Source organism: Cololabis saira, chromosome 6 (genome assembly GCF_033807715.1).
Source record: "Cololabis saira isolate AMF1-May2022 chromosome 6, fColSai1.1, whole genome shotgun sequence".
NCBI lineage: Eukaryota > Metazoa > Chordata > Actinopteri > Beloniformes > Belonidae > Cololabis > Cololabis saira.
The window spans coordinates 7,432,756-7,458,124 of NC_084592.1; the positions used below are offsets into that span (position 1 = coordinate 7,432,756).

General features: G+C 42.2%; 2 protein-coding genes across 4 annotated transcripts in view; one reads left to right on the forward strand and one right to left on the reverse strand.

Annotated features, from left to right (window-relative positions):
• Positions 1-8,373, reverse strand: part of pdia5 (protein disulfide isomerase family A, member 5) — a 101,803-nt gene extending 93,430 nt beyond the window's left edge. The window contains exons 1-2 of the mRNA XM_061723158.1: positions 8,354-8,373; positions 4,728-4,857 (exon numbers count right to left, since the gene is read on the reverse strand). Of these exons, the coding sequence (XP_061579142.1) occupies positions 4,728-4,793 (66 nt within the window). The 5' untranslated portion in view covers positions 4,794-4,857; positions 8,354-8,373. The remainder of the gene's footprint in view (positions 1-4,727; positions 4,858-8,353) is intronic.
• Positions 7,750-25,369, forward strand: part of sema5ba (sema domain, seven thrombospondin repeats (type 1 and type 1-like), transmembrane domain (TM) and short cytoplasmic domain, (semaphorin) 5Ba) — a 310,185-nt gene continuing 292,565 nt past the window's right edge. For all 3 annotated transcript variants that reach the window (XM_061723153.1, XM_061723155.1, XM_061723156.1), the window contains exon 1: positions 7,750-7,883. The gene's annotated coding sequence lies outside the window, so the exon portion shown is untranslated. The remainder of the gene's footprint in view (positions 7,884-25,369) is intronic.

Sequence of the window (25,369 nt, forward strand, 5' to 3'; positions counted from 1 at the left end):
CCCATTTCCCATTGATGATTTTACCGAAAGTAAACTATTTTTTCTCAATGATACCATCCAAACCCCCTCCTTCTTTGGTTTAAGTCATTGGATTTGTATGTGTCAAAATTTCTGTGGAAGAATAAAACACCATGTATTAGTTTGAAGACATTACAAAAATCCAAAGAAATGTGGAGGTTTGGAGTTACTTAACTTCCAGTATTACTTCATAGCGAATAAATTACAGTACATTTTAAAATGGTCAAATACATCATTCTCTAGATAGTCAATGGCTGGACTCAGAGCAAGTGTTTTGCAATGATCTGGAAATCTCAGAGTTACTATTTATTAGTCAAAGCATTAAACATCATAAATGTTTCAAAAGCATTAATATTGGCACAACCCTGACAGCCTGGTGGGAATTCCTTAAAGTAGCTAAAATTTCACTTTTTCCATGTGACCGTACACCCATATATGGAACAACCCAGACATCGTGAAAAATGATAAAAAGATGGTAAACTTTGTTCAATGGAGAGACCAAGGAATACGATATCTAAAGCATGTAATCATAGGTGGACAGTTTGTACCTTTTAATACACTTACTGTTCAATATGGAATTAGCAGTAATACATTTTTAGGTGTACCCATTTCCTCACACAGTCCAAATACATGCATGCTTCATTAGCGAGTGTAAAGTGAGTGACAGAACTAGTCTATGACCGTGTGACCCTGAACAGTAGAAACTGGCATAAAATGTAAAAAGTTACAGAAATTAATGTAATAGGTAGCAGTAGTAAACTTGTTTTATCTATGACATGTTAAAGACTTCAGACTATAGTTCAAACACAGGACAACCGTTCATGTTTTTAACGTAAAAGAAAAAACAAAAACATAAAAATGCTTGCACTGGGAGGCATTATGGTTTTCAATGTGTTTCTATTTAGTGTCTGAGGAATCTGCAAATGTCATAAAACTCTCGTTTTAGAGAACACATCAATAAAGGCCCCAAGCTCCATGTAGTCCACACTCTTTATCTTAAAATGAAATGTTTCTAAAAGCCAACAAACATAAATTATTCTCATTATTTTGTGTGAGAATGTTGCATCGTTGAGAGGGAGACAGCATTTCATGCTCATCAGCAACCGGCAAGTCAACAACATCAAAATGCTTTTATTTCGTGCGTTTAAGTGTGTCAGCGAGGGAGAGACTGGATTTAATTTTTTTTGACAGGCGAGCCACTACCACCCAGACAGTCGCCCTACAAGAGCTGCAGCGCTTTCACCTTTTGTGCAGAATCACCTACATACATCCTGCAGTGCCACCTAAAAACATGGCTTGCACTCTCGAACTACTATCATCTGCAGTGGATGAACCTGACAAAATAAACATGATACAACATCAGGATTTGATCTGCTGCAGTCAGTCATGTTGGTATCATTTTCAGGGACTTTAAAAATTAACATCAAGTTATTTTTAATTAATATCCAAAAATAAAATCTGTATATTTAAAGAGCCCACGGCATCAATTTGCAATTCCTTATTTTAGGAATATTCAAGCAATTGTTTTTTTGTTTTGCTTTGAAAATAAGACAAATTTTTAAGACCATAATTGAGTCTGAGATTTAATTAACTGACCAAATATCAACAACATGACTGTTTCCCACTCCTTGTTTACATCACATTGGTTTGCTATGCAAATTATCAAACTGCAGCCAAGAGAGCAATTAACATCATATTCATGAATGACTCAAAGAGCTGTGGCAAATTGCCAAGAAAACCAGTTGGATCAGTGCCCAAAAGCATCGTGTACATAGTGCAGTGTGTGCAGACACACCCAGGCACTACACTGGTGTGTAGGATCCGCTACACAACAGGACGCAGAGCAGGAAAAGTTTTGCATCACTCTTAAATAGTTGTTTTAAGTGGCAGGAATGACACTACCAGAGATAAAAATGTGTTTTTTTTCCTTTTATCTAATTAATTTAAGACTTCATGTTTGCAGATTTGCATTAGATTTGAAAGCTTAAACGTAATTTGTGTTTCCAGATTTAATCATATTTTCTTAAGTTTTCTTAGCAGTGTTTATCTTTCATGTATTTTTTTTTAAGAAGGTATATCACATTATGACTAACGTTTTCTATGCACTAGTTTAGGTTAAATATGTGCCACATATTTAAAAAAAAAAAGTTTTATACAGTTGATTTGTAAAGTAAACTAAAATTGTATTGCATAACTGTCCTCTACAAAAAAATACACAAAAAAATGACTATCCTCTTCTGCTTATTTGACTTTAAATTACTAAGGCAACAGGTTTTCCATGTCTCTTTGATGAGCATCATCCTCACAGTTTCTCCTAGTTACGCGTGTTACCAACCTAAATCAGACACGCAATCTCTACAGAAAATATTCAGATGCAAGGCAATGCATTTTGCCTTGTCTCTATGCATATTTTGGCTCTAATAATTATAAAGCAATTTCATCTAAATAAAACCACAAGCGTGCAGCTCTGTCTTCTGCAGTGATGTGTTCCTTTTGCTTTATAAAATCAGCACAGCCATTTTCCTTGGCCTAAAGGTCTCGGCGGTGCGCAAGAGGGCATCTGCAGTGTTGCGCCGCGCCTGCCTGCGCCCGAATTGAACATTTTTTAATTTCACCCTGCCACGCTGTGACGACATCTCGGAGCGTCCAATAGGAGAGAAGGTAGTGGAGGGTGAAAAAAACGATCAACGTGGAAGACAAATTTTCTTGGCTGTGAGTCTGTGAGGAGGTGTGGAATGCTTGACTGCAGGCCTATCGTGACCTCAATAAAAAAGGGACAAAAGTGGAGAGAAATTTCCCGGAATTTGGACAAACCAGGTGTGTTTAAAAGTGGTAGAAAACTTTTGGCAGTGGTACAGAGCTTTTGCAAACCGAGCTGTAAGATATACGTCCAAACGAGTGGGAAACGGGCGCCAGACCGGAAAAACGTTTTTTGTAAAGCCTGTGCCTATAGGTTATACAGCAGGGCAACTGGGTTGGTTTTAGTTAGGACGCGTGCTTTAAACTAATTCAAACTTCAGACATAGGATCCAGGTAGGATATGCCAATCCATTTATTTGAAATGCAGCAGCACTCAAAATGAACATAAATCCACTGTTTCAACTTACAAACATAAACCTGTGACTGAACGCCACTGTCTGTCTGTCTTGTACGGTCGAAAACTGTCTGTCCTCCCCCTGTCGCACCTGAGTTCAATCACCACCCAGGAAGGTAATATTGGTTTCTATGACAACCACCTAAGACTGATTAAATGATTGACAGGTATAACATGACGTCACCATAAGGGGAATGACAATTCATACTCAGTTTGAGATTCATTTAGTAATATGTTTAAATAAATAAAACAAAATAAATCAAAGTATTTTGGCACTTTTTTTTTTTTTTTTTTTACTTTTCTGACAAAAGAAACCAGTTCAAGCAGCTGCTGGTCTGAATGTATAAGTTGTCCTGTTGCCCAGTGCTTTTTGTTCACATTTTCACCCCCCCCCCCCCTCCCTGGATCTGCTGACATCCTAAATCCACCCTAAAACGTTTGTTGCCCTATTGGACGGGCTGAGATGTCGTCACAGTGCGGCACGGTGAAATTAAAAAATGTTCAATTCGGGCGCAGGCAGGTGCGGCGCAAACGCTGTTTCGTTTTTGCTTGAATTTCTACGTTTTATTTTCAGGGTGAGAAACATCTGTTGCTAGATTGTCTGATGGGTGAGGTAGCCCAGACTAAATGTAGCATTTTCTTTGTTCTGCAACAATATTGCTGCAATAAAGCATTTGAAATACACTTTAAATATTCTTGTTTTGCTAGTATCATTCCGCTTGAAATTATGGGAAAATGCATAATTTAGTGTTGAATAACGTGCCAGGCATGTGCACCCCCTCTGATCTGAGATGCAGCCCTAGTCATCATTTTCTAGAACCGGCCCTGAGGCTACTGTACGTCCAAACGAGTGGGAAAAGGGCGGCAGACCGGAAAAACTTGAACTTTTTTTGACTTTTTCTGTCAAAAGAAACCAGTTCAAGCAGCTGCTGACTATTGTAACATTCTATAGTAAAAAGGGTCTGAATGTATAAGTTGTCCTGTTGTCCAGTGCTTTTTGTTCACATTTTCACCACCTGAGGACCCCTCTTAATGACCTGCCTGGTTAAATAAAGGCCAATGACTGAATGAATATCAAATAAAGCGATAGAATTGTTTTTTTTTCCTTCTATTTATCGTATAATGTTCACAAAGTGTAATGCATTCATGTCATGGGTAGTGTATTTTGAAGGATAAAATACTCAACATCCCGATATTATCAATTTAGCGTGGCAATCAAACTTTGAAAATCGACTGTGCGCATGAGCAGAACCACAAAGTAAAGAAATTGGCAGAACACCGGTGCTGCCCTGCTCATGGGTCAGCGGCAGGGCTGACGTCAGGGTGGGACACCTCAGCACCGCCGACCTTTGACCGAAACCCCGCTCTGAGTCTGCGGTTCCTCGTAATTCACTGCTCCGCGGAGACCGCGGCTGCTCCGCGGGTTTAGCAGGTTTGTATCCAGCAGTAAGTTCAGTCCAGCCTGTCAACTTCCTCCCGCCCGGACCACCAGGACTCTCCTGGAGAGGCTGCTCTGCTCTCTCCAGAGCCGACACAACAACACCCTCCCCCCCGCACTGGACCGTCACATAACCCCCTCTCTGGTCTGCATGAAGCACAAACTGCTCGGACTCACCAGCAGCAGCAGCGAGATCATTGTCGCCCCTCTCATCCTCCCGCAGCGGCTCCAAGAGGCCATCATGCCGTTGCCACGTCTGGACACGCATGCGCACTCCGCTTTCGACGGAGCCTCCGCGCAAGCGTCCCTGGGAAATGCAGTTTTTTATTAAATGTCACGGGGTTTGTGATTTATTTGCACCTGCCCACACTAATCAGCCACACAGTTACTATCAACGTTTTTCGGGGGAAGCGCTGAATGTAAGTTACTACATGGTTTTGTTTTTAATCAGCATATTGCAGCCATATCGCGGGCTAGTTAATTAAACTAGAGGGTAATTAGTAAATTGGCTTGTGATTGAATGGGACTTAATGAGCTCTTTATCATTTACACTCGTTCCTCTTGGAAACTGGGCCAGATTAAGTGTCTTCCCTGCGTCTGGTTTAGCTGTGCCGAGTGCTCCATCAGATACAAATAAACAGGATAAATATCATAGTTAGAATAGGCAAGGCAAGTTGATTTGTATAGCATAATTCAACACAAGGTAATTCAAAGTGCTTTATATCAACATTAAAAGCTGAAAGACACAATTAAACAGTTAATAACAAATAAAATGAAAAGAAAAGAGGTAAAATAATAAAAAGCAGAAGTTAAAAAGTATAAGGACAGTCTGGGTAGAGTACAGAAGGTACATCTCATTCTTAAAATGGCCAGAATTACACTTCTATACGGTCAAAACGTACAAAGACCGGGTCAAATACAGTATTAGTAATCTGTAACATTTTAAATAACAATGCAAGTGAATGAGTAGCCAGGACTAACTGATGTTCACTCAGAATGGCCAAACATAACAACAGTATGGTGCTGGTTGGAGTTTTTTTTTTATTATTGAACACAATTTATAGCCTAACCAGAGCACACATTTATACAGACTGCTAGTAGAGGAAATGCAATATAAGAAAATAGAACATATTTTGGGAGGTATCATGAACAAGAGACATACACAAACAATAAGGTAAACAAGTAAAAGTAATAACAAAAAAACAGTAAGGCATTTTAAGGCAAATAGCATCGACATTTCAGAAAGAGATTAAAATAAAAGATACTTTGATATATCGGCTAATAATTTTTTTTGCAGTTATTTGACGTAGCCGGGTGGAGTCGGCGGGTCACCCCACCCGGAGGAGCGGAGGGTCGGGTGTCAGGGTCCCGGGCAGCAGGGGCGCCACCAGGGGGGAGCCAGGGGTGGCCATGGCCCCCCATACAAATTTAGGCTGGATTATGGTTCTGTATTAAATCAATGGAGAGCACACGTCGTTGCCGTGACGCCGTCGTGAACCCTTCAGACTTCTCCGTCACTCCATTTCACAGCGGTGCAATACCCCCCCGGAGCACTAGTTGATACTTTGTTTAGCTTTCGTTTTTTTTCCGGTCAGAGTGAATCAAAGAGATAAGGACAACTATTGTGCAAAAAAACAAAACAACCCCCCCCCCAAAAAAAAAAAATCACACACACACGAGGAGCGCTGAAAGTTCACTACTGCTTCACGAACCAGAACCGTAAATGCGTTGCTACCAAGCAAACCAATCCCAGCCCTCTCGGTCTGCGTTGGGTCTGCGTTGGGTCTGCGTCGCCTTGACGCGTAGTTACATTTTTTGGGAAGTGCACGCACGGCATCGATTTAACGCAGAACCATAATCCAGGCTTTTGCTGGCCACCCCACTGGCCACCCACTGGCCTCAAAAAAAAAAAAAAAAAACACTTGCCGGTCACATACAGTCAATACTTTTAAAACCTGAATATTGGATATAACCCGAATGTGCACGGCCATGTAAACACCAATAACCCCTTTGAATAACCAGAATTTGCTCATATTCAGCTTTTTTAAAACCCGAAAATGAGCCCTGGGTTACTCCTTTTAAAACCCAAATATTCAGTCATGAAAACTCCATACGGAATATCCCCATCAAACGGAACAGGAATTTGTTTTCTGCACATTCTCTGTTCACAAGGAATCCTGGTCTTTTGAGTCAAGGAAGTTCTTCTAAACACGGAGAAACACAAGACCAAACCACACTTTTGGAGTGAGGAGGAGACTAATCATAAATGTAATGAAAGATATGAACATTTTGGCATTTGTAGACGGTAGAAAGTACCGGGATAGAAGATTTACAAGAAGTTGCGCGAAGCAGCATTTGTTTTGAATTTGGATACAGGAAGAAGAAGCGGAAATGATGGGAATTGCGTCATCACGTTCTCCGCGCGTCGCTGGTTTGATCCAGATATCCCGAATGATTAATTACCATGTAAACGGAATATTCTGAATGTTTCAGTAACCGGAATTTTAGCAATAACCCGAATTTTGACTGCATGGTAATTGTAGTCGTAGATTCTATTGTCAGTTTCTTTAAGTATTTCTGAGCATATATAAAATATATATATATAAAAGAAATAATAATAAAAAAAAAATTATATATAAAAAAAAGTGTGTGTGTGTGTGTGTGTGTGTGTGTGTGTGTGTGTGTGTGTGTGTGTGTGTGTGTGTGTGTGTGTGTGTGTGTGTGTGTGTGTGTGTGTGTGTGTGTGTGTGTGTGTGTGTGTGTGTGTGTGTGTGTGTGTGTGTGTGTCTTTAGGTTTTTACCAACATGGTATTAACCATTAATATATATATCCAGACAAGTTGGAAAGTAAAAAAAAAAAAAAAGTATTTCTGAGCCTGTATACTACAACAGTATAATAAAGTCCTGTAATAATTTAGTTTTGGTTCCACCCTAAGAATTGAAGTGGCCCCATGTGGCCCCCCCATGGAACCGTTTTGGAGGCGCCCCTGCCGGGCAGACCTGTCCCCTGGTCCCCCCCCCCCAGCTGGTGCAGCGCTGGTGCAGCAGCACGTCCATCTCTCCGGGGGTCCGTGCGCACGTCCTGCCCCCCCCCGGCCCCGGCCCCCCTCCCCGGCCCCCGGCCCCCGCTCCCCCCTCCCAGCCCGGTGGTACCGCCCGGCGGTGGAGCAGAGCAGCGCTCAGATCCGCTGCAGATCGCAGGGAGAGGACGCTCCGCTCCGCGGCAACCACCCGACACGAGAACCTGTTTCTATCTGATCAAAGTCTGATTACTACTACTACTGCACCCGCCAGGCTTTTGCATCAACTTTGGGAATACAAACATCTTAAAAGGTAACGGAAAATTTTACTTTCTGCTCCTTTTTCCCCCTCCCTATAATATAAAACACCTGAAATGACTGACACAAAGCACTTTTTGCGCGTTATTCCTGCTCCTATCCTATTTAGATCTGTCTTTACACAGCAAACAGCTATTGTTCTGCATGGGCTACTTCTTATTGTCTGCATTTTTATCTAGAATATAAAATAAAACGGGGAAGGAAAACAACACCCATCACTAATGGATTGGCTCCTCGAGAGCTTTATTCAGCCATGCTGAGGGTCCGTTTCTCCCCGGATCATTCCCCCTATTACAATTACAGCAGGATTTAAGCAATGTGGAGCTTTTTATTTGCAAATGTCAAACACCTTGCACCGCATTTTTCCCCAACATTTTTTATCTGCGTCCCTGGAAGTGGTTGTCCGTGGATAGAACGCGTTTAGAGCAGCTCCTTTATGTCTCGCCGGTTTGACTTTCCACTCACGTTTCATCCCAGGATGAGAGGCGCGTTTGTGGGCTGTTGGGCTGCTGGGGCTGCCTGTTCCTGGGCTTGTTTCTAGGCTGTTGGGCTGCTGGAGCTGCTGGAGCTGGGCTTGTTTCTGGGCTTATTTCTGGGCTGCTGGGGTGCAGGATCTGCCTGTTCCTGGGCTTGTTTCTGGGCTGATGGATCTGCTGGATCTGCCTGTTTCTGGGTTTATTTCTGGGCTGTTGGGCTGCCGGATCTGCCTGTTCCTGAGTTTATTTCTGGGCTGCATGCGTGCTGGATCTGCCTGCGCCACCAGCGACGTCTCCAACTTACTTACTCCCCAAATCTGACGCTGTTTCAAGTTTACAAACACCCGAGAACGAGAACTCCACTGCTGTTGTTTGTTTGTTTCTCGGCTGAGACGCAGCGCAAGTGTCTAGGCAACACTTTGCCCTTTAAGTGGATTGAACTTGAGTGCGTAAAAACCAGGGAAACTTGTCTTTTTACCCCCCCCAACCACCGCCAACCACACTTGCTGCTCGTTATTAGTAACAATTTGTTATTAGGCTGAATATGGAACAGTTTTAACCTACTTGCTCAAGACTGTCAGAATAACAGTTTTTTCCCTCACTGTACAGTATTTCAAACCACGTAATTAAATCAGTTGCGCATTCCTTTATATTATGTGCAGAAATTCTTTGCACTAAATCTGCCTGATAACAGTCAAAGGTATAAAGTATTTATTCAAGAGTGGAATGAATCCCCCCAGACCCGCACTTTTCTGATTTGCATATCTTGTTATCTAAAATGTATATGTTCTAGAAATATTGCCAGACTATATATGTTAATGGTGAAAAAGGAAAAGCTGCTTGGATAAAACGGACCATTTGTGCGTCGCATGGTTCAGGTTGATGGTCGGGAGGTGTTGTACTGCAGCAGAACAGCAGAGGGCAGTGTTGAGCAGCACTGTACATCTGGGGGGGGCAAAAAAAAAACCACCTTGCCAGGTGAAGTTTTCTTTCGCCCCCCCCCAAAAAAGACAACAACAAATCTGATCTTGGACGCAGCTTTGCAGATGAGCCTGATGTGCTGGAGCAGAGGTGCAGCTCTCATACAAGCAGAAACTAATGATTTTGGTAACTTTTTTTTGTTACATGAGATTAAATTTTAAGCACCCTGGAAACGGGGTTTTATCTGCAGGCGGTTTTCTGGGAAATGCTTTCAGACAAATTTGGTTTCATAGCTGGCAGTAACTAAATTAATCAGTTAAATCACGTCAAGCACCGGCCCTGCCACTGGTAACGCTTACAGCTATTTTTAAAGCTGTTTAAAGCCCTCTTTTTCTGTTTGTAGCATTTTATTGAGCTGCTTTTTTTCAGTGCATTAACATCACATCATTATGGTTTTATTCCTTAACACCCAAATGGCTCTCAAAGGCATTTTTGATATGAGTTTTTTGGCGAAGGCAGTAAGTTAATGTTGCACTCTGGAGTTTACAAACTTATTAACTTCAAAATCACACGGACAAAAAAATGTAATAAGTAGTGATTCAGTGTCAAACTATGGTTAGTTTCTCATTTTCTTCCCTATACAATGACAGCTTTATTCATTGTTGCTTCATATCTTAACAACCTTGAGGGCCAAACAGCAGTTGGCTTGACTCCTGCTTTTATCTTGTTTCATTTATGAACACTTGTGGAAATACCATATCTCCCTCATCGTTTGATTGGTATTCATATATTCTTACAGGTTTTGTGGGGTCCACATGCTTGTCTTATGGATGATTAACGCTTTTGTTATTTACAAAGCTGCCTTGGTATCCCAGTTGGCTCCTTTCAGATGGAAAACAGGTTTTCATCTTTGATGAACTTATGAGGGCTCTTGACAGGTCCTGGTAGGCGGGACACAAACCGGACCCCCACCCACCCCTTCCATCCACTTAGTGCACATCTTTGTTTATTTTCCCCCTATCTTCCGTTCCTCTGTACAGTTTGAATATTTAGTTTCAGCGATGTTTAAGAACCCGCATCTTTGTGTCATCTGGTGTCAACATGAATAATTCATTTCCATCAACAAGTTTAAGTGTCGAGTAGATGAGGCAGCAGCCTCTTCATCACATTTTTAATGGGGTATTTCTAAAGCATAGCATGTGAATTATTTTGTTGCCCCAGCATCATTTGAAAGGGGAAAGCAGATATGAAAGTTTAGAGTGAAAAGCCTGACCTTTTAATCCATCTAATATCACCTCTCGTGGAACAAAAAAGGAGGCGAGGTGATCGATATGATCTTACCACAGAGTTGAGTCTGCCTGTCCACTGAGATAACAGATGGGGACGGATAACAACTGGGATTAAGTCCATTCCCCCTGACCATACTGTACCCAGAATTATAGAAAACTAAGAGAAAAGTTTAATTTCCCAGCCATTATCCCCCCCCTCCTCCCCAGTTTTGGATTTCATCATCCATAAGCCCAGGCGGAAAGTTGAAACCGAGCATTTCCAAAGCTTGGTGTTGCCCCTGTTCGTCTATTATTCAGTCGTTTAACTCCTCCTGCCTGCCAAACAAGCTCCCCAGAGCATCTGTTGCTACTCAAACGAAGCAGCTTTACTGTATCCGAACCTGCAAGACTGTTATTTTTTTATTTGAACCCGAGCATTTGCTCATTTTCAAACATTTAGGAAAGGTTCCCCTCTGCTAAGGGAGTGTGCGGTTTGTTGCATGTGCAGCGCCGACTGTGGAGCGAGCTTCTGCTCCAAGCTGAGCTTGATATGTGAAAAGTATAGAAGAGCGATATTAGACTTTTAAAGTGGCCTTCTCTGGAGCAGGATTCACATGGTAATTAGGTCAGGGAGCAAAAAAGCGGGGGAAACAAAGCTGTCCACATACTGTGAGGGCAGGAAACACACAGCGTGTTTTGTTAGGATGCTTCAAGAAGAGGAGAGGGACACGGAGACACGTTTCCTTAAAGTGGCTGTACGCGTTCAGGACACCGTTGCCACACTGTTGAGGTGTCTGCTTTTACTCTGTTATGTAAATATAATGCCAGATTTGAAATCACAGCTTCAGGGGCCGTGACTCGAGGTGACAGCCTGTACTTTAATATTGGCTGTCGTCCTTTTTTTTTCTTTTTTTTTCTTCCTGCAAAAGCACAGCTCTGCTGTTTTGTCACCTGAATGTGATTATCCTGTCCCAGTGCTGACACAAATGTCGCCATTTTCTACTGACACACTCCACCGCCCGGCTGAGGTCCTGTGACTCAGTGCCCCTCGTTTTATTTGAAATTAAATCATTCTTCAGCTGTTTGACAACTACGGTACAAGCTTATTTGGTTAAGGCTATGTTTTTCTCCCTCCCTCTGTGGACAATTTTACTGTCAGCACCTAACTATGGCTTTGACAGATACCCTAACCATGACTGCAGCTGGATAGAAATCTGCATGAGGTTTTTAGCCCACTGTGTGACTGGAGGAGACGGTGCACTTGTGATATCCAGACAGTTTGAGCGGGAGGCCAGGGGGGGGGTGAAAGGAATAATTCCACCTCGTCTGTCTGGGTTCCCCTCAGCCTCCCAGGATGTCATTGTTTCTGGATGCACGGTGCACTCGGCGTGACATTGGCTCGCTGTCTTGTCTGTAACCTGGCCCTTTTTTCTGCCTCGACACACACCCTCTCCGTCTCCGGAATCTGATATAGAAGCAACGCTGCCGCGCTCCGTCTGCAACCCTGCTAATTAACACTTGATCCGACCCAGCAGTCTCACTTTGTCTCCCGAGCATTATCATCTTTGTTTACTCCGACACTTTCCTACGTTTGCCATTCCCATATCTTTGCAAACAAAATAATCACGATTACAAAAACAAGCAGAGTTTGTGGTTTCTTATTCCAGATTGCAAATGTATAATTCTCTCAATTTATTGTTCTCGACTGAAATAACGTGCAATCTGAGAATGTCAAGACTTCAGTTAGAAAATCTGCATTATAATTGCAATGCACAAACTTAATCTAGCATTAATAAGAAATCGTCTGCTAAATCTTCAATTGAATTCTACTTCCACATCCAGTGTGTTTCTCATTTAAAGGGCAGCTTTTAAACTGAGGGGTTTTTCTTTGCAACACGGAACTGTTTCAGTGATTTGTCTTTTCACACATTCTCATTATTCCTCCTCGTGGTTTTACACAAGGTGTGTGTGTGTGTGTGTGTGTGTGTGTGTGTGTGTGTGTGTGTGAGAGAGTGGGCAGCGGGCAAGCATATACACTCAAACATGCATGTGCGCATGCGTGCATGTCTGAGCAATCGGATTTTTCTCTTTGTGTGCATGTGAAGCGGACGTGAAGGCATGTGCCTTTTCTCTCCCGTCCTTCCTCTGTCTGAGCAGGCTGAGAATAAAAGGGGAGCGAGAAAGAGAAGAAAGTCCTCCCACAGTTGATTTGGCCATTGTGGGAGGGGGCTCCACACTATTCCCATTGATGCCGTGGATGCACGGCCGAGACCCCCACAAGCTTTAGGAAGGGGCTCATTCAGGGCTCGGTGTGACCCGCAGGATCGGCCTGGAAAATGGGTGTTGAGCCCATTGTGGGGACGGTGGGAACATTGTTTGCAGTCCACTGCCTTGACACTGCTGAGCTGCTGGTTTGTAAGTCGTAAGGACTTAAAGGTTCAGCGATTTAATTTCTAAGGGGCGAGACATTTAAAGTAATTAAAATGATAAGGGACATTTTCCATAAGATGTGATGAGAGAATATCATGTGATATGTACATTCAGAACCTTCATAGTGAGAAAAGGGCTCTGTTTTCTTTTTTTAGCATTCAAATGATGCAAAATTGGTAAACGGCTTTAGTACATACTCTGCTTGATCTTACAAACTGAATAAAGTCTCTGATTGTGAGACTTTTTGTTTCGGTATCTGCAGGACTGGTCAGTTTTTCATATTAAATCCACTTGCAGAAGGATGATGCTTTAAACTAGCGTGATTCATTAGAAGAACTGGACGTTGGGAATCCTCTTGCAGGTCTGCGGTGTTTTGATAATGACGGTGGAGAGCCGAGTCTAAAATGCAGGTCTTTCATCAGACTTCAATGGTTGGAGATGAAATATATGATCCACACCATTTCCATATTTATCAGACCATCCAGTGAGCCTTCAAGATCTCTTACAATCTCCTCGCTGAGGGAGCTGAGGATTTAGGGTTTTCCTTTCGTCGGTCTTCTATTGAACCTTTTCTGGGTTTTTTTCCAAAAGGAGGAAGACAGGGAATATTTTTAATTAAAAAAAAGTAAGTCATCTTTCATTGTGTGTTCTGTGATTTTTCTATTTTAATATCAGAAATCACAATTTTGTTGTCACTTTACAACCTGACTTGTGTGTCTTGGACTGCTGTACATGAGAGGAGAAAATGGTCTGACTCTCCAAGCTGATCACCAACAAGCACACAGAAGGTCCGACACCAGTTTGGGACTGTCATTCACAAATGTTACTATTTCAGATTCAGATTACTTTTATTTGCCATTTGTGTTAAACACATAGGAATTTGTCACGGTGGTAACAGTGTGCACTGTGAGTATATTATTCAGTGTTTCGTATTTGTGTTGTTCATCGTTCAGGTAGATTTTAGCATCAAAACTACAATGTTATGTACAGACAACACACTTTTTTGATTACATTTACTGTACTCCATCTATTTGCTTGAGCTTAGAAGCCAAAACTGCTTGGTTATGTTTGGGTAAATCTGTTTTAAAAATGTTGCTTTTACAGTGTTCATCCGGTAGACAATGATTTGCACATTTTCACTTGCTTTACCTGGTGTGATGTGAAACGTCTCCTTTACAGTTATTTGACTCCAAATGGTTTTGATGAAACATCGGTGGGATGGCATGAGTTTTAAAGCTCATAGTTTGAACTGCTCAAGCTTTTTCAAGCATTTTCTTATGACAAAGCCCATTTCACGGTCTGCTCATGAAGAGTTTTGTATTCTTGAGTTTTATTATATCCAAAATTACAAATACTGCTAGATGAAGTTAACAGGGGAAAACCTGAAGGATCACTAAACTGTCGTAGGTGTTACTGCGGCTGAAGCTGCTACAGCAGGAGAGCTTTCTAGTGCTCAAACTTTACGATGAGCACAATCCCTGTTGGTTTCCTGTAGGCGTCTTATTGAACTGAGCTCCGGTGACTGTAAAACTGTAATACAGGAATGATTCATGTCATCTTACCTGCAGTCCTTTGTGTCTCTATGGAAAGATCTATGTGTTGCCTCTGAGTTGTTCAAGTTTGCAATTTTAGGTTTGTGAGATGGGGAGAAAAAAAAAAAAGCATGGCTCCTGCAAAATAGTAAGAGGAGTCCATGTAAATGTGCAGAGATCTAATCATGCACAAGCACCACTGACTCAGATTTAAATATACATGTATGGGATATTCCTATAATTTAATGATTTATGCTCAAAACTGCAGTGTAATAAGTACAAAGGTGTTAAACGGCCTGATCCAACATTCACAATTGCCTTGAATCCTCAGCATTCTTATCAGGGATCTTTGCTCTTTAGTTATATTAATTTAAAAAGAGCCATTGTGTGCTGCTTTGAGGAACTCTCTTAATGGAATGAGGCTCATTTTTTACCTTGCATGCCCTCTAAAATAGTTGTATCTCTTGCAGACGGAATCACATGGAGCAAAATAACTCCTTTCCATCTGTGCTCAGTGAAGTGCTGATGGCTTTGCTGTGAGCCCTTCAAACAGGGCTTGGTTTATGATGCATTGGCAACTCTCGTGGCATTTAACCACTATGTATGTATGTCGTGACAAGAAATGAAGGGGCTTTTTGCTGTTGTTTGGCACCGTAGAACAAAGCCGTGATTCAGTTTGTTATTGCAACAGAGCGAGTGTGTTTGGAGCTTATTAGCCAAAGGAGACAAAGGTCCCTGATACGCCAACCCTACAATTTATGAGCTTTGGTTTTCTTCCAGTTTTGGACTGTGATTAACTGCCCCTGACAGGACATATAACCGGCTCATTAGAGGGCACAGCACATGCAACTCAGCCGGTTAGCAGTCTGCTGTTGTTGTTTTGGATATCCACGTGTTTACATCTGTTCATATGTCGCTTTGGCTTTCTATGATTATTCTGTAGCGGCGTGGAAGTCAGCGTTGAGCAGGCGTTTGGCTTCTATGTTCCTGTCATGTGTATAGCTGCATGAATGTCAGGCAGTCATTTGCAGCGTGAACCTTTAGTGCTGGATTATTACATTACCTCAGCCAAATCATGACTTAATATAGAACTGTGGAGTTATAGTTAGAAACCAAAAATAATCTCCAAGCTGATCGTCAACAAGCACACAGAAGGGTCCTCTTGTCAGTCAGAAGGGCCCGACAGCATTCATCAGTCATTCACACACTGCAAAAACTCAAAATTATACCAGGAATATTTGTCTTATTTCTAGTTAAATGTCTCATTTTTAGTAAAAAAATCTCATTACACTTAAAACAAGAGTCATTACCAGAGAAATAACTTATTTGACAATTTTCACCTGTTTCAAGTAAATTTTCGCTTGAAATTAGTAGGAAAATCTGCCAGTGGGGCAAGATTTATCTTCTCATTACAAGCAAAAAAATCTTGTTCCACTGGCAGATTTTTCTACTTATTTTAAGTGAAAATCTACTTGAAAAAGGTGGAAATTGTTGTTTTTTCCAGTGATGAGTCTTGTTTTAAGTGTAATGAGATTTTTTTCAGTGTTTTGTTTTTGTTTTGTTCATTGATTTTAGCATCAAAACTACAAAGTTATGCATAGACAACACAATGTTTTGGTTACATTTACTCTACTCCATCTCTTTGCTTGAGCTTAGCAGCTTCAGTTCTCCTGAACATCTGTGAAGATTGTTGATCACTTTTAGGTGCCCTGAGTTCCACTATTTCTGCTTTTGTCAGTTTCACTTTTTGTCTAGATATGGACACCCAATCTCTTTGCATTTCTCTTCTGTAATAGTAAACCCTTTCTCCTATTGATCACCTGTAAAGTTTATCGCCACCGAGAGAACAAAGTAGATGTAAGGAAGTGAAAACAAGAGCAGAAACCAAAAGATGTAGTGCACTTGTTGTCCATAACCTTCCTGAATGGAAAAACCTTCTTTCCTGTTGGAATAAGAACTTCTGCAGTATCTTCCCTCTCACACGAGTCATGAAAACCTGAGGGTGAGAAATAACCTCTGAACTGCCAGAGAACGTGAGACTGGCCAGTCCAGAGCCAGCTGTAGAGCAGAAGATCAAATTCACAACAGCATTCAGACGCCGTGTTTTTCTAGTTTTGGGGGGCTATTTTCTCATTGTGTTCTCCTTCTTTTTCTCTTTTGTTTTAACAAGCTCTTCTTTTCCTCCCAGGATCAAGTACACGTGAATGTTTTATGCTGTAGGTATTATTACTGGTCCGACAACGCACTCACTGTGCATGTTATGCATAATTGCGTCTCTGAGGGACCCACGCTATTATCTGAAGAACCATTTGTGACCTGATGTTGACTGATCTTCTCTATTTCAAACAATCAAGGCCGTCCGTCAGTCTCGGAGAGAAAACTTGCATTATGAATAAAACACAGCGTGATTCTCAACTAGGAAGGAAAGAAAAAGGATTTGTTAGAGTCAAATGTCACAGTTTGGCATTACTGTCAACGATGGATATGAATAATGCAGAGGGCCGGTGAACATTAGGGGAAAGGGAAGTATTTATTCTCTATTATAGCTTATCAAATAGATAAGTTGTGAAAAATCGACTATTTATCTTGCAACAGTAGAAGAAGTAAAGGTTTTTGGGAAACATTCATGTTTCAGCAGGATGTTTTTAAACGCTGCAGATGTTTTGGAAGGGGTTTTAAAAGGGGGGCTTTAAATCTTGAAGGGAAAAAGACAGCCTTTTATATTCCTGACAAAATGTCAGTGAGAAATGAAATGCGAGTGCTTTTGGTTCCGAAATATTGAGATTCTTTTTATATATGCACAGTGTGCGGTCACACAAAATGACAACACTTTATTCTGGTGACTGAAGGGAAGCAATAACAGAGACGGGGTTATTTTGTGTGGCAGACTCTCATTTCACATCTCAGATGTCAAAAAATGTCAACATATCTCAAATAATCAGACCAAGCTGTTATTCATTGGCTGCGTTTACAGGACATTTAATTCAGAATTAAAATTAAATCTGATTTAAAATGATTAAAAATGACCATGTAAACATCTAATTCCAAATGAAAATGGCCATTCCGAATTAAACTTCCGAAGTAAGTGGCTGGTTTATTCTGATTTTTAAATCTGAATAGAATAATTCCAGATCATGTATAAACTCATTCCTCTTTAAATTAATTCCGGTCTTTCTTTCTGCTCGTTCCCTCGCCCGTCTGTCTCCATGACGCTTATATTCCACACTGGGCTTGTTTTCCAAACAAAGTTTCAAGATGGCAGCACGCAGTAAACGCTGGTCAAGAGCAGAAACCTTTTATTTAATAAATAGCTTGGAGGACCTGGAAATAATTAAAAGAACAGATGGCAGGAAATGCAAAAATTGTGAGCTTTTCAAAGTTTTAGCGGCTAAGTTAGTTTTTCTTCCGGTAAACGTAACTTCCGTTCCCATAAAGCCGATCAAACATGTTTTCCATGTAAACCTCAATTCGGAATGACTATTTCCATGTAAACTCGAAGGAAAATAGTTTAATTCTGAATTATTTAATTCGGAATAATTAATTCTGAATTAAAAAACATCATCTAACCGTGGCCACTGTCTCTGATGCCACACCCCTCCTCGCCCCCTTTCTTTTCCTCTTCCCTGCTGTGTCCTCTGACCTTTGTTTGGCTCTTGCCACAAGTGTTGGCCTTCTGCAGGAGGGTCCCCCTTATGATCCAGGTCCTGGTCCAGGTTTCTACCCCCTTATGATCCAGGTCCTGGTCCAGGTTTCTTCCTCCTAAAGGGGAGTTTTTCTTGCCACTGTTTGGCTTAAGGTTTTTCTCCCACTAGGGGAGTTTTTACCTGCCATTGTTTATGTAATAACTGCTCGGGGGTTTATGTTCATGTTCTGGATCTCTGGAAAGCGTCTAGAGGCAACCTTTGTTGTATTAGACGCTATACAAATACAATTGAATTGAATTGAAAGTGTCTTGGTCATGGCCAACCAACAGATGAGTTGACTTTTCTCCACGCAAGCTAGTGATCCCTGATTCCTGTGAAGTGTCGGCTCGTCTCTGGACCCGAGGCCTGGAGTCCAGGCTGCTGTGAACGTAGCCCTGATTAAAAGCTCATTAAGTGCCGAACATGGAGACCATACGTCAACTGAATTTGTAATGAGTGTAAAAATAACCGTTGGTGTGAATGCGGACCCTTGAGAATATGACCCGAGTCGTCATCTCGACGAGACCGTTGGCTGCCAAGATTGCTCTGTTTTTATGCCACTGAGAAGTGTGACAAGCTGGTCAACAACGCCAAACAGAAAGTATGTGGCGAGTCTCGTCTCTTTGAGCACACTTATTAGCACTTTGAGTGTGTGTGTGTGTGTCTACCTTGACAACACAAGAGTTTGCTTTGCCGTTGGCTTGGGTTACTATGGCAGTGAGAGTGGCTTTCGTTTGGGGCGAGAGGGCATGTTTTGGAGGCAGATGGAGAAGGAGAAGAGGGTGACATTGATAAATGCCCTGGCAGAAATGGAGACGGTCACCTCTTAGAGCCCTCCAACTCCCCACCGGGGTGTAAAGAAGCCTGCCGGGCCCCGACACCTCGCCCGCAGGGAGGAGTGGGGCGTAAGGATTTAATGACAATCATGTGAGTTATGTCTTATACAAAAATCTATTACTTTTTGACAAGGTGAATTAAAGCTGGAGTAAATTGAAATTCTGGATTGGGTCAAAAAGAAAATGAGATTCACCTGCGTGTCCCCTAAAATCAATCTTCTCCATTCCACTTTTTAATGGGAAACTTTTTTCCTCCCACCATATTAGGGCCGGATAAACAACGTCTTATTCTGAAACATCAAACGAGTCAGAGTGGTTTCCCTTTGGGCTCGGGGTGGCGGGGTTGGAGGGTGGTAGGGTGGTAGGGTGGTAGGGTGCCGGCAGCGTAATGTGGGGAGTCATCTGACATTCCGGTTAGTGTTCAGCCTGTTAGCAAGGAAGTGAAGTGATGGGAAACCAGGGGCCAAACATCTGCATGATAGAGATAAGCAGCTGACTGCTCCCCCCCTTCCACCCGCCAACACCCCAACAAGAAGCACTCCGCAAACATTGTGTTTGGATATTTCTCCAGCAGGGTTTGGATGATGGAAAGAATTTCACCTGAGCCTCATAAACATCACACATCACACCGTTTTGGTCGCCTACATGTATGCACTCACACTGGCATATGTTCCTTTCTTGGCTCCTTAAAGGTAAAGAGACATAAGAGCTTTTCTACTGTACATTTTTTTCTTTTTCACACCCTCCACTTTAGTCCATGGGCCAGGCCAGATATCAGAACCACTCAAGGTGACAAAAGTTGCTTATAATGTTTGAAAATATCCATGTCTGTAGATGGTATTCTGGTATGATAACCTTCCTGAGTGGCAGATGGATCATAGTTATCAGCTCATGAAGTTCAGAAAATTACATTTTAGATGCTGCTGCATATCCTGGTTTAGACTCATGTACAGGATATCTGTCAATGTTTCACGATATTGTCTTTGGTATCATTTTAAGCATTCATTCAAGCTAAGATGTGGATCTTTCTGACCAACATAGAGTTCACTGCATCTCTTTAAACTATAAACAACACACATTTTTACACAATTTTCGCCTAAATGATATACTATCTTTTATCCCTGTGTCATCTAGGATCAACAGAGACACAAAATACAAAAACTGGAATACTCTCAGGACCATAAGGATTCAGGAAATGTATCACATCTTAACTTGAATGAATGCTTTAAAGGTCCAATTTAAAATGATACCAAAGACAATATTGTGAAATATTGACAGATATCCTGAGTCTAAACCAAGATATGCAGCAGCATCTAAAATGTAATTTTCTGAACTTCATGAGCTGATAACTATGATCCAGCTGCCACTCATGAAGGGTTACCATACCAAAATATAATCTACAGACATGGATATTTTCAAACATTATAAGCAAGTTTGGTCACCTTGAGTGGTGCTGACCAGTGAAATGTTGGGCTCTGGCCCCTGGACTACTTGGATCTCAAGGTCCATTACAGTTCCTTTTTGGGGATGTTAGTCTCTGCTGGAGTTTTGCACTTCACTGCACTTTTCCTTCCGTTGTCCCTTTTCCTCTCCAATGCTGTGGCTGGAAAGAGCTTTTGCTTTATCCTGCTGCGTACTGTAGCATACGTACAAGTAGCAGTTAACAGAATAAGGTACTTCTACACCTGGGATGCCGTTAGTTAAACTTCAAAGATTGTGCGCTCCGTGACCCGACCGTCTGACCTGCTTTCTTCCATTGTTAACGGCGTGGAATAGCCCGGAGCACACACGCTATCCATGACTCATGTGAGACTCTATAAAGATATGATGAATTAGCGTCTGAAATACACACATTTCTTTGTCTATTCATTCCCCAGCTGGAGGTAACATGACCTTGCTATTTTTCTACCCTTGTCTGGCTCATTCAGGGGAATGAATGGGGGGCTGGGAGGTGTTTCCACATACGCTCATGAGAACGGGACACTACCACAATCTTTTGTTCCAAATCTCTATCTATCAGTGCATATTAGATAATCATGTGGTCCCAACCTAAAAATAATACAACAACAAGTGTCATGTTACTACACATTACACGTTTATTAAATGAAAACTGGACCACAATGTGAAGCACTGAGGTCTCTTTTTCTTACTATTTTCATAGAAATTAAGGGGTAATTGGGAACCTAGTACTGAAAATCAAATGCACTTTATCAACTTATCACGAGCTAGTGAGTAACTCTATAAAAGCAGATGTTTTGACACTTTTGGCTGATTTTACTCATAAACAAGGTTGTAACGTGAAGCATTGACTACATTTACATGCAGTCCATAAATAACCCTTTTCTAACCGGAATATTAGCAATAACCCGGTTGCACACGGCCATGTAAACACCAATAACCTCTTTTAAATAACTTGAATTTGCTCATATTCCGGTTTTTAAAAACCCGAAAATGACCCCTGGGTAGATGAATTTGTTTTCTGCGCATGTTCTTTTCGCAAGGAATCCTGGTCTTTTGAGTCCAGGAAGTTCTTATAAACACGGAGAAACACAAGACCAGGAGGAGACTAATCACTTCATAAATGTAATGAAAGATATGAACATTTCTGCATTTGTAGACGGTAGAAAGTACCGGGATAGAAGATTTACAAGAAGGTGAGGGAAAAGTTGTGCGAAGCAGCATTTGTACAAACGCCAGAGCAGATCAAGCTCTGCTGGAAGATGCTGAAAAAGGAGAACTGCAGGAACGAAACAGATTATTCCCAATGTTTCAGTAACCGGAATATTGACCTTAACCCCAATTTTGACTGCATGTAAACGTACATGTAGTCATTGGTTCTATATCTATACATATGGACTTGTGTTTAAGATGTGGGCGTATAAACAATGTTGAAGGAAGGAAGGAAGGAAGGAAGGAAGGAAGGAAGGAAGGAAGGAAGGAAGGAAGGAAGGAAGGAAGGAAGGAAGGAAGGAAGGAAGGAAGGAAGGAAGGAAGGAAGGAAGGAAGGAAGGAAGGAAGGAAGGAAGGAAGGAAGGAAGGAAGGAAGGAAGGAAGGAAGGAAGGAAGGAAGGAAGGAAGGAAGGAAGGAAGGAAGGAAGGAAGGAAGGAAGGAAGGAAGGAAGGAAGGAAGGAAGGAAGGAAGGAAGGAAGGAAGGAAGGAAGGAAGGAAGGAAGGAAGGAAGGAAGGAAGGAAGGAAGGAAGGAAGGAAGGAAGGAAGGAAGGAAGGAAGGAAGGAAGGAAGGAAGGAAGGAAGGAAGGAAGGAAGGAAGGAAGGAAGGAAGGAAGGAAGGAAGGAAGGAAGGAAGGAAGGAAGGAAGGAAGGAAGGAAGGAAGGAAGGAAGGAAGGAAGGAAGGAAGGAAGGAAGGAAGGAAGGAAGGAAGGAAGGAAGGAAGGAAGGAAGGAAGGAAGGAAGGAAGGAAGGAAGGAAGGAAGGAAGGAAGGAAGGAAACAAGGAAGGAAGGAAACAAGGAAGGAAGGAAGGAAGGAAACAAGGAAGGAAGAAAGAAAAGAGGAAGGGAGAAGGAAGGAGAGAGCAGCAGGAGGAGAGAAGGAAGGAAGGGAGTAAACAAGGAAGGAAGAAAGAAAAGAGGAAGGGAGAAGGAAGGAGAGAGCAGCAGGAGGAGAGAAGGAAGGAAGGAAGGAAGGGAGAAAAGAGGAAGGGAGAAGGAAGGAGAGAGCAGCAGGAGGAGAGAAGGAAGGGAGGGAGGAAGGAAGGAAGGAAGGAAGGAAGGGAGGGAGGGAGAAGGGAGAAAAGAGGAAGGGAGAAGGAAGGAGAGAGCAGGAGGAAGGAAGGAAGGAAGGAAGGGGGATAGAGGAAGGAAGGAAGGGAAGAAGGAAGGAGAGAGCAGGAGGAAGGAAGGAAGGAAGGAAGGGGGATAGAGGAAGGAAGGAAGGAAGGAAGGGGGAAAAGAGGAAGGAAGGAAGGAAGGGGGATAGAGGAAGGAAGGAAGGAAGGGGGATAGAGGAAGGAAGGAAGGAAGGGGGATAGAGGAAGGAAGGAAGGAAGGAAGGAAGGGGGAAAAGAGGAAGGGAGAAGGAAGGAGAGAGCAGGAGGAAAGAAGGAAGGAAGGAAGAAAGGAAGGGAGTAAACAAGGAAGGAAGAAAGAAAAGAGGAAGGGAGAAGGAAGGAGAGAGCAGCAGGAGGAGAGAAGGAAGGAAGGAAGGAAGGGAGAAAAGAGGAAGGGAGAACGAAGGAGAGAGCAGCAGGAGGAGAGAAGGAAGGAAGGGAGGGAGGAAGGAAGGAAGGAAGGAAGGGAGGGAGAAGGGAGAAAAGAGGAAGGGAGAAGGAAGGAGAGAGCAGGAGGAAAGAAGGAACAGGAGAATTAGGTCATTTTGACCCAAAGACAGTACGAGGGTTAAATGTGTTTTGAAGAACTTTCAAGGTCTGCACATGAAGTAAGGTTTATGACAAAATAAGACCTTTATTTTCCCAGCGACACAGCTGGTGTGCATGAGCTGCCTGTGGCGAGCCAGCTGAAGGTGAGGAGCAGGGTGATAATGGTGCGTCAGAAACACAGGATAATTGGGCGTCTGTGTTAGGAGAGGATAATTCTGCCTTTTAACACGCAATATGTTAGTATGTTTAGAAGGGCAAAATGGATGAAAACAATGGCTAACCTCATTTGGCGGAGAGCACACCACACATTTGAAGTAGAGGGAATGTTTTCTTTGTAATCCCACCTCTGTGGCCTGCTGCCGGTACTTAGTAAAGTATAATTCTGATGAACACTAATTGTGTTTGGATTTGAGGACCCCTTTGTTCATGTATTAAAACTCCCAGCTTGAATGCTCATCAGCAGGGGAGTCTGCGTATCCAGATGTGTTGCTTCCCATCAGTCTGGGAATGGTTAAAGGGCCATTTCCTAGCAAACTGACGTCATTCATTCTTATGAGAAAATAATTGAATTTATTTAAAATTAAATACATTGAGAAAATTAAATCCATGACTATTCTGAGGAATGGACATCCCAGCAGGTTTACCTCAAGGTCAGACGGTAATTTTCTGAGTAATGGGGGAAAAAACCAAGAGCTGCATCTCAGACATGACTGTCCACAGCTGACAAAGGTCATGACAGAGCAATCTGAAAAGGGCTAAACAAGTGGGCTCTTGTTTGGAAGGGCTGCCAGGAGAAATCATCATCTCTCTACAAAGAAAATGTCAGCATGGCTGAGGTGTTCAGGGTTCAGACGTGGACAAACCAAAAGAGTTCTGGAACAATTTCTACGTTTACATGCAGTCAAAATTGGGGTTAAGGTCAATATTCCAGTTACACATTGGGAATAATCTGTTTCCATGCCTGAGCAAACAGGGTTATCCCTGTATAGAGCTGGGTATCATCACTGACCTCCCGATACGATACGATTCCGATACACTAGGTCCCAAGACGATACGATTTACGATACGAATCGATATCGATATTCTGGTTACAATAAGGGAATAACATGATCCTTCCACGCGCCACGTCCGGCCAGAGAAACCCCACCCTGCCTGGTGAAAAGAAGCAGCCTGCTCACTCCTCAAGTAAAGAGGAGACTTGAGCTCAGTGCAGGGCCTCCCGGGGTTGGTAGATGGAGCAATGCCCAGGACTGACTTAGGTAGGAGCACTGGGTGATAAAATGGGGGAAAAAAATCGGTATTCATTTTTTTTTTTTTTTTTTTTTTTTTAAATCGATACTTGGATTTATGTATCGATAATCGTTCTTACACATGCATATCAATAAAATAACGATATATCGATATTTTTAACCCACCCCTATCCCTGTATACATGGTGATTAATCATTTGGGGATGACAGTAGCTCGGGTGGTAGAGCGGGTCGTCCAATGATCGGAAGGTCGGCGGTTCGAATCCCGCTCTGTCCCAGTTTGCTGTCGTGGTGTCCTTGGGCAAGACACCTTACCCACCTTGAAACAAATTCCTATTCCTTTTGATGGGGAAATCCCGTTAGGATATACATGACCAAATATTTGGGTTTTAAAAGGAGTAACCCAGGGGTCATATTGGGGTTTTTAAAAACCAGAATATGAGCAAATTCCGGTTATTCAAAGGGGTTATTGGTGTTTACATGGCCGTGCAAAACCGGGTTATTGCTAATGTTCTATTGACTGCATGGAAACGTAGTCAATGGCGTTTGGACAGAGAAGACCAAAGTGGCGATCTTTAATGATGATGCACAGTGGCTTGACTCATTTAAAAAAAACAAACAAAACATACCAATGCTGACAATGGTTTGGGCTTTTTTTTCATCCTTAAGAGAAAGAGTTAACGGGAAGGCCAATGATTGCAAAGGAATCTGGGCTCAAACGCGGGATCATCGGCCTGAACTGCCAAAG